General features: G+C 48.1%; 1 protein-coding gene across 2 annotated transcripts in view; it reads left to right on the top strand.

Moving 5' to 3' along the window:
* The window catches only part of CALN1 (calneuron 1), a 433,822-nt gene extending 420,861 nt beyond the window's left edge, over positions 1-12,961 (top strand). For both annotated transcript variants that reach the window (XM_027126215.1, XM_027126214.1), the window contains exon 6: positions 12,063-12,961. In XM_027126215.1, the coding sequence (XP_026982016.1) occupies positions 12,063-12,190 (128 nt within the window). In that variant the 3' untranslated portion in view covers positions 12,191-12,961. The remainder of the gene's footprint in view (positions 1-12,062) is intronic.
* The last annotated feature ends 1,587 nt before the right edge of the window (positions 12,962-14,548 follow it).

Here is a 14,548-nt window from a genome sequence, read left to right as displayed (position 1 = left end):
AAAAAAAAAAAAAAAAAAAAAAAAAAAAAAAAAAAAGGCTACCTTATTCCCTAATCAGTAGAGAGTTCCAGGGAAGTTAAATAATTGACTCCCTCTTTCCAACTTTGAAAATCGGAGCTGGTTTAACAGCTCTGATGTACAGAAGTTTTTTTCATTACCTTAAAACAGCATAGCAGGCTACGGGCAGTTTTTAACTTATTTAAGGTTGAGACTTCTTTAAAAGGTCTACTGTTTTTTTCGGTTCTTTTTTTCTGAACATTCCAACAAGCCAATGTGTACAGATGGTAAGCTGTCACACAGACACCAGAATGGAATTTGGTTCTTTGGTTTGGGAGCTGCTGTGTTAGAATCAGCCGAGGCCCACGACAGGCAGACAACACGGGGCTGAGCTTGTCTAGGTGGACACGGTGGTACATCCAGACCTGGGCGTCCGTGGGCCCTGTGAGGGCTGAACTGCTACAGGAAACGGGAGGTGGCTTATACCCCGAGGTGACAGAATTAACTCAAGTCAGGTAAATAGGGAGTGGTGGGATCGGGGTCAACTTGACAGCAATGCCTCCTGGTAAAGGCGTTCACAGTGAAAATGTTCAGAAGTGCTGTGTACAGCAAACAAAACCCAGCTGTGGTCCGGAAGGTGCCTTGGTTGCCCTGCTTGGGACTTGGACCATAGCATCAACGTCTGCGTTTGGAATTGGAGCCGCAGGGACCACACAAGGGCGAGAAGGTCACAGCCAACGCCGTCTGCAGCCGGGCAGGCAGGGGATTTGGGAGGACGAGGACGGGTGAAGAGGGCAGGGATTGGATTAAAATTTGAGAAAACAGCAGGCCTGGCTTCTCCGTTCCATCTTGATTTTAGCTGACAGACTCAGTGCTCAAACAGTAGAAGTGTTTGGGGGCTCTAGTCGCCCTGCTGTGAGACACACTCTTGAAATGAGTAGGAAGAGTATTTCTGAGCACTGCATTTTCCACAAGAAGCTATGTTCATGGATTGGTGCTTTATTCAGAGAAATGTCACAAGTCTTAGTACTTTCAGAAAGGTCAGACTGCCCTGGGAAATAGTCTGAACTCTAAGCACTGTTCTTTCATTACTCAAAAGCTCATCTATTAATCAAATAAATAGCTGACGTAGGGCTTTCCAAATAGAAGTCTTCCTGGGTCTGCTTTAGTGATTAGTACATATAGCATTAGCAACACTTACCGTTTGGGGGTGATTGATAAGGGCCAGACACTGTGCTTTAAAATTCATGATCTTATTTAATAAAAGGAATACTATTTGTAACTCACACCTTGATTTCTTGAATGACCTCTGTGAACTTGATTACGTAATCCCTTTTACAGATTTTCATGTCAGAGAGGGTTTTTAAAATACATCAGCACTTTTTGGCCCCAAACACAACCTCATTGTGTTTGCGTTTAGGTGTAAGATTTTTCCCATCTCGGATATGACCGAAGTCACCAGTGCATGTATTTTGATGCCCACAGCTCTCTCCAGATTCAGGAAAGGGGCTCCCTGATTTTACTCAGGGCAAAGGAGTCTGGGAAGAGATGGACGCACAGACACAGAATTCACCCTGGTGCCCTAGGACTGAGAGAGTCCATTTGAGACCTTGTGGTGACCTTGGCCTTCTCCCTTCCATCTTTCCCCCATGCCTGCTGCCCACAAACGGGGAGCTACTGGCAGTTTGAGCCTCTCCCTGCTTCTACCGATGTCTGATGGCGTAGGTGCATGGCTTGTGCTTCCTAAATCTTCTCGGCCTCCAGCTGTTTGGGCTTCCCCGTCGCCCCAGTGATCAACTCCTTCCTGTCTGCTCTCACCCTTGACCCAGGCTGCCCCTCGCCTGTCCAGCCACTTCAGCCAAGGCCTCGCTGACATTTCAGAATCCCCCTCCCACCTGCCAGCTGGCACCGTCCCACATCTTGGTCAATCCAGCATCTAACTCTGTAGGGACAAGGTGATTGCCTTTCCTTCTTTCAATGATGGAACTTTTTTTTCTTTTATTTGGCCACGCACCACGAGGCATGCGGGATCTTAGTTCTCCGGCCGGGGATCAAACCCACCCGCCCCTGCAGTGGAAGTGCAGAGTCTTAACCATTGGACCACCAGGGAAGTCCCAGCAATGGAACTCTTATCTCTCCAAATTTTATCTTCTCTGCAACCCCAAATGACCGATGGGGGAACGGGAGCTGGGACATTTCCCCCAGGCCCCAGAGCCCCCCTCAGGCCACCTCCACTCTTTCTGCTCCCCACTCAGGAAGCTCTCTCGTGCTCTTCTGAGAGCTCTGCCGCAGCAAATATGTTCCCATGCTGATTAGCTCGCCTATAAAGCTGGGTGATCCATGGCGCTTGGAAATTCTGCTCTATTTGGTGTCAGAGGAAGGAATCAAGGTGTAAGGACCTATTACACCTAAAGATGTAAGAAGTCTTTGCCTTAAAAAAGTGAAAGGGCACATCGGTCTCTGAGCAAAGAAGGAGGCGATAGTCAGAGAAACAGGCATTCTGTAGCAGAGTCAGAAGTTGAAGAAGCCCACGTCAGATGTCTTCGAGTTCAGCAAAGCTGGAGCTTCTGGAGTGAGGAAGAGGTTTGAAAATGCTGCAGCGTGTGTCCGTTAGAAATTAACAGGAGGGCTTCCAAAGGCCATCAGCATCATTCTATGTCAATGATTATGTTTTTCACTTTTATAAATCTTGGGTCTGATACTTTCACAAAGGTGTTCGGATTCTGTCCATTAAGTCAGGAAGTATTGATTATTCCTTCCACGTGAATGGAAGAATAAAGAACGGAGAAATAGGCCAGGGGCCCAAAGGGTGTGGTACCCCTGATGGGAGAGGTTTGAGGGATTTTTTTGTCTTCTTTTTAGTTTTCATTTTGCCTTGATTTTGTTTTATTTATTGGGTTTTTAGGTTAATACAAACAACACGCGCACACACACACATACACAGAGCCCCTCACACAGTCTGATCTGCCTAATCTTTATGGTGCGTAGGGCTCTGTGATCATAGGTAGGCGTTACATTTTCCATCTTCTCCCAAGGAAAGGACAAGAGGAAATAGGATGAAATTCCAAGTTACATGTAAGGAAAGTTTTCCTGACTTCTTCAGGAAGTCCTGAATCGGGGTGTCACACCATGGATAGAACGCACTTTCCTAGAGCACCAAAAGAAGTCACCTACAGAAGCCCCTGGGAAGGCAGAGAAGAGACTAGAAGCTAGAAGAATCTAATGCAAGGATTCTGAAGTGGACTTTTCCTTCATTCACACCTGGTTTCCAAGTGGAAAATCATCAACTTGAGTCAGACACTTGACCAGGTGTCACCCATGTGCTGGGTGCTTTGGGCAAGAGCTCACTTAACCCCACTCAATTCAGGGGCTCTCTGGTGTTACCCACTGGTGGGCAGCCTGTGTGTCCCCAATCCAATGAGAATATTTCACTAAAAGTTGGACTTCCAGACCCTTCCAATCCCTCAGACATTTTTTTAAAGTCCTTTACTAAGATAGATTATGCCTGATGTACTAATGTCTTATCAAATGGGTCAGATGCAAGATTACGTGACTACCCACAATGCCCCATCACCATCCATGCTAAATAAGAGAGGTTTAACCTGGTTTGCTTCCGTTGGACCACTTGTAATCACCAGCTGTTTTGATTTTGGAGAACATAAGCTTAGTGACACTGAGAGACGAATTTCACATTTTATTATTTGGTTCCAGTCGCTGACATCTGTGAAACTAAGTGGTCTTGTGATTGAATCATCTATTTGCCTGTCACCAGATCCTTATTAAGTGTTCTTAGGATAAATTATGTTATGTACTAAGTCCAGGAGGAAAGGGATGAGGGAAAGTTGTCTGGCGTGCTTCCCAAGTGCTGGTCATTTGTTAACACATTAGACCGACCTGTCAGCACGGCCTGAGGGATCAGTTCTGTGGTTCCTGTGGGACAGATGAGGGAACTGAGGCTCAGCAAGATGGAGTCATTTGTCCGAAGTCAAACTGCGAGTAAGGCTCCAAATCTAGGTGCACCTGACCGAACCCCGCCCTGGCTCCCCTTTAGTGGCCCCGGGTCATTTCCCCGCGCTTAGGCGTTTCAAAGACTCTTTACAGAACGACTCTTCATCATCCTCACTCCTTTTCCATTTCGTCGCCAGTGAAATCACATTATATTTGGAAGTCAAGTAGACGTGCGGCAAGATCTGTGTGTGAGCCCTTTCAGGATGCGTCCCCCAAGGCTTGTCCCTAAATGGAATACCAGCTGTCAGGGCTTTGTAGGCTTCTGACAACATGCACGGGAGACGGAAATCAAGCAGAAATCATCAACTGGGGAATAAATAGTTTCTGTGAAAGACACGGCAAAGCTGCTCTGTACCATTCAGTATGATGGACAAGAGAAACAAATGTCAGAGGGGTGACCCAGGCCAGGTAGCCCCCAGAGCACCCCTGTGCAGTCCTGTGGGTTCTGTTGCCTGCCCTGTGTAGACTAGCTGTGTGACCCTGGGAACTCATTTTAAAACTCTCTGAGCCTTATTTTTTTCCTTTGTCCGATGATGCAAAGATTGGACAACGGTGGTCATATCTAGATTCAAACATTTCTGGGCTCCTTGGAAGGTGAGAAAGAATTTTGCAGCCATGTCCCAGGGCTCCAGCTCAAGCCATCCCTGCTGAAGTCGCAATGTTTCTGTCCGGATGTCAAATGCACACCTGGATTGGGAGACCTGGCTCATCACCTGGCCGTACCCCTTGGGCATTTCATGCCCATTCAACTGAAAAGGGCATGATGTGTCATCCACACCATCTGCTCCCAGCTCACCAGGTGCCGTGACTTTCCTGAAATAAAACCTGTTCTCCTGGGGTAGATGTAGGAGGTTAAGGCGTAGGTGAGGTCCATGGCAGGTGGTGAGACAAGAGACAGTTTGAAAGAAAGTTGGGGCTTCGGACAAAAAAGGATTTTTCTTCTTCTAGTTGGGGACCTATCAAAGCAAACCTGTAGGAAAGTTTTCTGGAGCCATGAGTGAGGAGTGAAGGGATTCTGAAATACAAGACAGAGACCTGGAGAGCTAGAGGCATGATAGCTAAGAACTCCAGCTCTGCACTCTGGACAGGGCTGGCTTCAAATCCTGCCTCACCACCTATAGGTCACTTGAGTAAGGCACTTAAATAAATATTAAGAGCCTAAGTTTTTTTCATCTGTGAAATGGGAATCTTATCATGACCTACCTCCTATGGTTGTTATGAGGATTAAATGGGATAACACGTGAGAAGATTTAGTACAATGCTTAACACATTAGTAAGCAATCGTAACAAACAAAACTGGCCGGTCCCTGGTCCCAGTTCTCTTCTTATTGTTACTTTTTACCTGGAGACATTGCAGAGTATGTACTGCTGGAACACCGCATCTTTGAAAGATGGTGCAGGGACCAAATTTACAGGGTTTGAACCATCCTCTTGACACATTTCATCCCTAAAGTTAAGTCCTTGCCAACGTTGGAGTTCCCAAGAGTATTGGTCAAGACTCTTTTGGCTTCAAGTAACAGAAACTCAACCCACACCCCATTAAACTAATGGCTCAAATAATGCGGGAAGCCAAAGGGATGAGCTTTGGTTGACTTGGACCCAAAGAACTCAAGCAACATTCTCTCCCTGCCCCCACCTTGCTCTCATTCTCTCTGTCCTTTCCTCTCTGTTGGCATCATTCTTGGGCAGGCCCCTCTCTCCCCAAGGTCAACAGGATTCTCTCTCTTGAGATTCAGCTCCATTCCAAGGAGGGGCTCCAAATCTGCTTGGCCCATGTACCTACCTCTGGACAAGCCAAGAGCTTAGGGTACTCTACTGGCCAATCTGGTTTGTTACTAGTGGAAAGGTGAGGCCCTGGATTGAGAGTTCCACCAGGTGGAGAGGCACATATCCCCAAACCAAAAGATGAATTTTGTTACATGAAGGGGAAGGTTGGCTGGAAAGACCAAAATAACACCTGGCCACACCATGCCAGGGAGCCTTGCAGGACCCTCAAAGCCAGACACAGCTGTCTGACACCCGGAAACCCAAGATGATTTTGTGGTGATGAAGGGCCAGCTCATACCCACACAAGTACAGGTGGCCTGTCTTCCTCCTACGAAAGCATCACCTGTTCCCTTAGAGACCACATCCTCCACCTCTAACTTCAGGTCTTATGTGGGTGCCTGGATGCTCTGTTATCACCGATGAAAAATCTCTTTCACAAGCTCTTACTTAACTCCACCTTAGACTATGGAACTATCCGATTTCATACAATCATAAAGTGTCAGACCTGGAAGGATCACAGAACTCTAGCTCCCATACCTAGTAGATCTGGCTAATTGTTAGAATCATCTGAGCTGGATTTTATATTGTTTTACCATTTCCTGAGCCCCAAACTCCCTGCCAGGAACATCACTTACGTACATCTGCGTTAGGGCAATTAGAATTGTTATGATTCTGATTTGCCTTATTTGGGAGCCAGTGTCTCTGAAGATTGAAGCCAGAAGGATTATGAACCCATTCTACATAGGCTCACCCAGCTGGTCAATGGCAAAATCCGTGTAGACTCCTGTCTCCCGGAAAAAATTCGAGAGCCACTGCCTGGCATTTGCCGAGCATAGCCATGTGAATCTCTGTCAAAATAAGAAGGGGAAGGAGCAGTCTGTCACTAGAGCTTACAAACCCAGGTCCTGCCACAGCAGCCAGGAGTCTGCTGGTGCACGGACTCGCTAATGAACTTTTAAGAAAACAGGAAACCTCGCTTCTGTGTCCTCCTGTGTCAACCTCCCCTAACTCACATTTCATCCCCATGTACTTTCTGGACTCCTACTGTGACAAGTACTACATAGAAAGATATCAACATCTACCGGGAAGAAAAACATAAAAAAGATCACCAATAGCATGATGTATTCTTGCCATTTTCAGTGCTCAATAAGATCCAAAAAGGAATAGGTTCCTTGACAAGTTAAACAGAGAGTTACCATATGACCCAGCAATGTGGCTCTAAGATTTGTACCCAAGGGAACTGAAAACACGTCCACACAAACACTTGTACATTAACGTTCATAGCAGCATTATTTCTAATAGCCAAAAAAGTAGAAACAACCCAAATGTCCACCAGTTGGTGAATGGATAAACAGAATGTGGTACGTCCATTCAATGGAATATTATTCAGCCTCCAAGAGGGATGAAGTACCCACACATGCTGCAGCATGGTGAACCTGGGAAAGATTATGTTAAGTGAAAGAAGCCAGACACAAAAGGTCACATAGTGTATGATGCCATGTATATGAAATGCCCAGAATAGGCAAGTCCATAGAGACAGAAAGTAGATTAATGATTACCAGGGGCTGGGGAGGGAGGGCGATGAGGAGTGCCTTCTAATGTGTATGGGGTTTATTTTTAGGGTGATGAGAACTTTCTAGAATTAGGTGGTGGTGATGGTTTCACAACCCTTGGGAATGTACTAAATACCACTGAATTGTACACCCTAAAAGGGTGAATGTTATGGTATGTGGATTCTTTCTCAATTGAAAGTAAATAAATATTAAGAGCTAGATTTTTTAAAAAATTAAAATATCAGGCCCTCTGAGAGCACGGTAGATGTTCAGGAGAAGCCTCATAGGAAAGTGAAGTTTAGGTTAGGCCTGGAAGAAGTGAGAGGGAAGGTAAGTGGACACCCTTAACAGAGGGAAAGGTATGAACAGTGCTGCAGAGTCTTAGGTAGAGAGCATAGCTGCTTGGCTGAGAAAAAGGTTGCTGGGGGAGGGGAGGAGGGGTGGTCTAGGGACAGAGGGACAAAGGGGATAGGAGGTGATCTGCGATTCTGCCTACCTGCTGAGCTTAGGAGCTGGATAGAACTGCTTCCCCCAGCAAGGGGGGGCCTTCAGGGAGATTGCAGGGCGTGATGACGCATACCGAGCACTGCTCCAGGAAGGAGTCTGGCTGCAGTTCAGGATGAATAATTGAGGGAAGGGACCAAAGCAAAGTCTTGGGAGCATCTGCTGTAGTCTCAGCCCGGGGCTAGAGGCTGCAGGAAACAGGAGAAAAACCATCAGGTCTTTTCTGCAGCCCTCAGGGGATACAGGAAGGATACCTTGCATTTCTCTAGCAAGTCAGGGTTGCACAATAGTTTTTGATTTTTTTATGAGCCCGTTGATCTCTGAAATAATTTTTGAAATTAACAGAACAATTATCATTAGCTCCTTTTACAGAGCGAGAAACTGAGGCTCAGAGAAATTCAGCCTCTTGCCCAGGGCTCTTCCTAAGTGGCAGTGAAGAGAAGAAGCCATATCTCCAACTCACAGTTCATCCTGGGCTGACCTGTCATCTTGTTGGGGAAACCAAGTGTAGACACTGAGAATGAATAAGTACACAAAAATATAGTGCAATGCAAATATATGATAGCCAAAGACAGGCATTAAATTATGATCAACAAACACATTAATTAGTGCTGGGTTATACTGTCGACCACACCAAGCGTTTGAAGGACATTTCTTTTGGATCTTCCTCTGGCTGTACTTTCTGTTGCTAAACAAAAGATCAGGAGAGAGTTTGTGTAGAACTTTTGAACCTGGATATTAGAATCAGACGTGGGTTCAAATCCCACCTTCACCATTTTCCAAAAGACCTTGGACTCTACTTCTCGGAGCTTCAGAGCCCTCACCTACCAAATGAGGGTCACACACCCCATTCACAAAGGACTATCGCTATTAATTCTGCAAGGACGTCTATAAAGTACATATGCGTACCTTGCCCACTGAGGTGGGTGCTCAGTAAGCAAAGGGGAATTTTTTCAAGGTTTCCATGTAGGAATTAGCATTCACTGGGCACAGACAACATTCAAGTACCTTCCTATGCTCATAATCCTCACCACAAGGTAGGTCTTATTTACCCACATTTTATAGACGGGGAAATTGAGGCCCAGGGAGCTTGGCTTGCCCCAGCTCACACAGCTACAATGTGGGATAAGATGATTGTGATTAAGATTGGTGTCTGGCTTCTTCACTCTACCACACAACTTACATCAGAACTGGATGTGAAAGAATTCTCATCCTGGGACTTCCCTGGCGGCATAGTGGTTAAGAATCCGCCTGCCAATGCAGGGGACACAGGTTCAGCCCTGGTCCAGGAAGATCCCACATGCCGTGGAGCATCTAAGCTCGTGCGCCACAACTACTGAGCCCATGTGCCTAGAGCCCGTGCTCTGCAACAAGAGAAGCCACCGCAATGAGAAGCCCGCGCACCACAGTGAAGAGTAGCCCCCCGCTCGTCGCAACTAAAGAAAGCCTGTGCGCAGCAATGAAGACCCAACGCAACCAAACATTAATTAATTAATTAAAAAAATAAAAAAGAATTCTCATCCTTGCACAGAATCTGAATTAAAGACTCTAATCTCCAATGACGGTGGGTTTCAGAACTACCCAGGAGAGAGAGCTGGAAGCTGCACTCTACTTACAGTACTCACGTCTGGATCCAGACTGGCATGACCTCATGTACAAACTATTAGGTCCCCAGGCCTTTCCTCCTTCCTTATCTCTCCCCTCCTACTGCTTTGAAGGATTTTTAGATCAAAGGTGCAGCCACTCTCCTGGGGGATAATCCTGTTGCCTGTAACCTTTTTTTCTGAGTGTCCTTCACAAAGAAGGGCTTCAACAAAAAATTTCTCCCTCAGCCCAATCACACAGTTTTTCTTTTCCTTAAGCCTTCGCCAGCCCTCAAGATAGGAAGGTAGATGTCTGCCTTCAGAAGCAGTTTTATACTGAGGAGCTGCCGGAATAAATTATAGTCCTCAGAAAGTGTTAGATACGCCATTTCCACATCCTCACCTTATTTTCTGCTTTGGGTCCTTTCCTTCCCAAACACCACCTCCGTTTTCCTTCCTGAGGGCTGATACAACTTTTTACATTTGCCCACTTCTGGAGGCAGACACGTCTCTGCACCGAGGAAATTTTCTTCCTCCAGGTAAGAACTTATAAGATTCTAAGACCCAGACAGGATGAGCAAGTAGTAGAGAACTGAGCCAAAAATACTTTCAATCACCAAGGGACCCAGGGGACCCAGAAGGATTAAAGATATCGAGACAAGGCCTAAGAAACTAAGGCAGAAATAACCGACAGGTATTGGGGAGGGAGCCGGGAGCTGTGCCGGGGGCATTGGGCCTCTGTGAAGTGTGGAGAAACTTTCCGGTGGATGTAATTTGTAGAGGCCACCCTGAGCCTTGTCTCAGGGGAAGCTCCTCTGCCTTTGGAAACATCACCCACTTCCTGCTTCTTCCCTGCTATTTCTAGGGCATTAGAGGAGCCGCTCAGTGTCAAGGGGGAGAGGGGCGTGAACTTGAACATTTTTTTTAGGTTTTTTTAAAGGCATGTGGACCCTACCTTGACCTTTTCTTTTGCCTTCTTTCCAGCAGAGAGTCATTTTAAGGGAAATTACACTTCTTTTCTTTCTCTTTTCACTCAATTTGGCCTAAAGAAAAACCACTTTCCCTCAGCTGGTGGTTGTTTGCAAAGGGGCAGTAGAATGTCTAGCAGAAGGACCCCTTTGCAAAATGGAAGGTAATCTGAAAATGTTCTTCAGTCCTGGCCTTGGGTTTCTGCAGTACCCACAGCCCGATGTCCCTAACACACACCTACACACACACACACAGCCCTCCTGCCCCCAGCAACTCAAGCTCTATCAGATTCTTGGGCCCCACCCAGATGTACTGAACCAAAAAGCCTGGGGCTGGGCCCTGGAGATCCCCTAATCACCTGCAGAGCTTATTAAAAATACACATTCCTGGCCTCCACCCCCACAGATTTGGATTCAGTCATTCTGTGATGGGGTGGGAGAATTCGCATTGACATCAGACTCCCAGGTGGTGCCGAGGCAGCTGGTCCAACGAGTAGCCCTGGTGTAGGTCGCCTCCCGCCAGCCTCCCAGGAAGGGATTTCTTCCACAAGCCAAGTGGTAAACTGTGTGTAAAGCTTACTCGGGACCAGGACGGACAGGGAAGGAGGTGTAGACAAAAAGAGGAAAGAGAAGGAAAAGAAATTCTGGCGTGGGAAGCAATGCCTGGAGGAGAGAGCCGTTCTTTCCTTTCTTGTTCTTTCCATTTCCCTATTTCTGGCCCATATTCCTAACCCACTAGTTAACGCCTTCTGATCGAGACCAACTAATGGTTTCTCATGGGCCTTATAAAAATGGTGACTCAAGACCTGGCCCAACAAAAGGATTAAGACAGCGCCACCCCAGGACGCAAGGTCAGACCCTTGGGGCCGCAGGATCTGGGGGCAGGGACACCCTGCCTCCGAAAAGCCTGAGAGGATCCTGCACCTCCTTGCTTCACGCGGGTCCTATCCACAGCTCACGTGGTCTCCACAACCCAGATTTCAACATGCACCACGATCACCTAGTTAAACTCAGGAGATCACTGGCCAGAGTCCCCCATTCAACAGATCTGCGGGGAGCATGGGCCGGCCTGAGAATCTGCCTTTTTAATAAGTTCTTGGTGCTGTGATGTAGCTTAGCCAGGGACCCCGCGCTCGAACCGCTGCTGCGCGTATCTGCCATAATGCCAGAAGTCCCTTAGAGTCATTTCAACTGGTAGCCACCCAAGAACAGTCCTGGGAAAGGTAAGTGGCTTCCAGCCCATCCTGTAGGGATGCATCCGAACCTTGCTCTGTCTGTAACAGCTGCCTCAAACACGGGAGGCCGGCTTTCTGCAGAAACGACATGGCCAGGCCTGGACGATGCCTTTGGTGAGACTCACGCTGAAAATGTGATGTATTTCCTCGCTCCGAAACCGCGGTAGCGCTATTGCATCTGGAAGCCTAGACCTCACTCGGAACGTCACATCTGGCACGATTTTTGAAGTTTGGCCACTTCATACCATTTGCCAGGAGCAGGGATGCCCAGTCTCTTCCGAGAGCTGACCTAGAGATGCTTTACTTGATGTGACCGGTCTTCTTCCTGTGGACCGGTCCCTGGGCTTGTTGGGGAAGAAGTGCAATCTGTCTCACTGTGTCATTTCTCTCTTCCCTCCCTGCCTTCCCTCCATGCCTCCTTGCCCTCTGCCCTACACCCCACTCCAGTGCATTCCCAGAAGCAGAACAGACAGACCTGCGTCCGGAAGAGCCTCATCTGCGCCTTCGCCATGGCCTTCATCATAAGCGTCATGCTGATCGCGGCCAACCAGATCCTCCGGAGCGGCATGGAGTAGCGGCCTCCCCGGCAGCTGCGTTCCTGGCTCACGCATGTGCTTGCCCCGCGGGCAGACTCTTCCTCCACAAAAAAAGCAGATACGGACGGTGCAAACGCGGCACAGTCCAGCGAAGAACCCAAGGTTGCAGTGCAACCCGTGTTGTTGCAAACCCACTTCATCCCCTTGGCAGGTACACAAAAGGGCTGTCTTCAATGCTTTAATGGTCTTGTTTCCTAATGCAATAAATAGCCAGGAGTTCCGAATGATCGCTTCGACCGCCTGTAGGAACTCTAAAGAGAAACTTCATCTTCATCTCGGAATTCCCACGGCCATCCAGGTTGGCGGGGTAAGGCAGCAAGAGAGAGGCGGAACACGCAATCACCTCCGCGCCCCGTTCTCTCAACCCAGGGGTCAACTGGAGACTCCCTCCCTCCCCCACCCCAGGGCAACCCTCAGTGCCGAGAAGCTGACTTCTGAGTTGCTGCAGAAGTGGGGGCTTCCCGTCCTACCCTGGCTTCCTTCCCCAACCTAGTGGAGGCCCCCCCGGCAAGGCATGAGGGGAAAGCCATCGGATGGGGTGCAGCACCCAGCGGTCTGCAAGTTGCACCCCCTTCGCTTCTGTTCTACTGCCTTTTCTACAGGACTCTTGTTGGCAGAGTTGGGGAGCTCTCGGTTTCCGTCGGCACTTGGCTTTCTGTTCCTAGAGCCCATCGCGCACCAGCATTTTGGAATCTGCAGAGAGCCTTTCTCCCAGCTTTGCCGCCTGTGCTGCCATTTAGACAAAAAAAAGAAGCATAACCGTGGGCATCTCTATCACATAGACACACAGACAGACGTATATATTGGGTTTCTTCATGTGTGACATCCATCGTCCCTAATTGCTTTACTGCTGACAGACGCTTGTCCTCCGACACACATCCCTGCCTCCCTGGGGTGGGTAGTTTGGGGATGGAGAGGGACATAGGTTGGTGGTGAGGAGGTATTGCAAGCCACGCCCCAGTGGTCCAGAGTGATGGAGTCCAAACACATCTCCATGCTGGGAGACCTCTGCAAGTGAAGGTCCTTGTGCATCTCACCTTTCTCTCATCTTCCAATTTGCTTTCTTAGTCTGTCTTCCCAGATAGAATGAGAAACACCAACCCAAACGGAAAGCTGGAAAGATCAAACCACTGTATTTTACATAACATCTTCAGGCAGTCAGATTCTGCAACTGACTCATTTTCACAAGAAAACAAAAAGATGCTAATGAGCTTAGCCAACTCGACAGGTGAAATACTTCTGTTGGGGAAGGGAACTGAAGCCAACCCCCTTTCAAGTTTGTGATTTCCTGACTTTTCCCAGATGCCATATTCACCGCTGCTATTCATTCCAGCTTGCGTAGTCTGATTAGCCAATAACCTTTCGCTGTAATTCTTCCCTCTGTACGTTTCCAAGCTCAGGTCTTTATTTCTGTGACTGGAGTTGTCTTACTCTTCTTTCTTTCCATTGCATCTTAAAGCTACAAGCTATTCCCCTCTCCCTTTTCCCTTTTCGTTCGGTATGGAGATGCCAGAGTTTTTCCTCTCTTGCTGCAGCCGGGTGGTTCTGGGGTGCGGTGTGTGTTTATGAATCCCTCCTCAAGCCTCCCCTCTCTCTCCGCTCTCTCCCTCTGATCTGCTCAGACTTGGAACATCCAAGGTCTCAGTTTGGGGTCTTCTTCCAAATCACCTCTGCAAGCACTTTGGGCAGCAGCCTGGGAGCAACTCTAGAAACCTCCCCACTGCAAATATCCACGATGAGCACAAGTAAAACTAGGGTTCGAGCTGTAGGATGGAGGAGGGAGCAGGTGTAAGCTCCCGGGCACCTGGGAGGTTACAAGTCCCTCTGTGAAAATGCCTGGGGTCCCACACATCTAGGCCGAGTAAGGCAATGGCCTGCCTGTCCCTGTAGCCCGCCCTGCCCCGCTAGACACTTCACGTCTGTCTATCTCTCCTCTCTCCCCTCTCACCAGACTCACCTCGGTCCCTCAGGACCAGGCTTCAGAACGAGAACAGGTCCAAATGCAGAATACGGACACACAGGACAAATTTATATTTAGTTTCTGCCCAAAGCAGTTTGCTCTCTCTCTTTAGGTGGGAGGGACCCCGTGAATGACTTGGCCATGTCCTCCTGGGGAGCGGGGTGAGAGACCCCAAGTAGACTGGATAGAGACCCCAGGCATGATTCTTAAAGGACCCTGCCCTGTGAGAGGGCAGTGCTGGACTTCAGGGCAAAAGAAATGAGTACTTCTTTAAAGGCTACAGGTTCTTCTGCCTCCTACTGGGGAGCAGGGACCTTGAAGGATGTGAGGGTTAGACTTCATTGGAAGAGCAATTAGCCGCTGTGCAAGGGTGTGAA

The sequence above is a fragment of the Aethalodelphis obliquidens genome, unplaced genomic scaffold, assembly GCF_003676395.1.
Source record: "Aethalodelphis obliquidens isolate GAN/ISIS:26980383/991018 unplaced genomic scaffold, ASM367639v1 scaffold30, whole genome shotgun sequence".
Lineage (NCBI taxonomy): Eukaryota > Metazoa > Chordata > Mammalia > Artiodactyla > Delphinidae > Aethalodelphis > Aethalodelphis obliquidens.
This window is presented reverse-complemented; position numbering and strand designations above follow the sequence as displayed.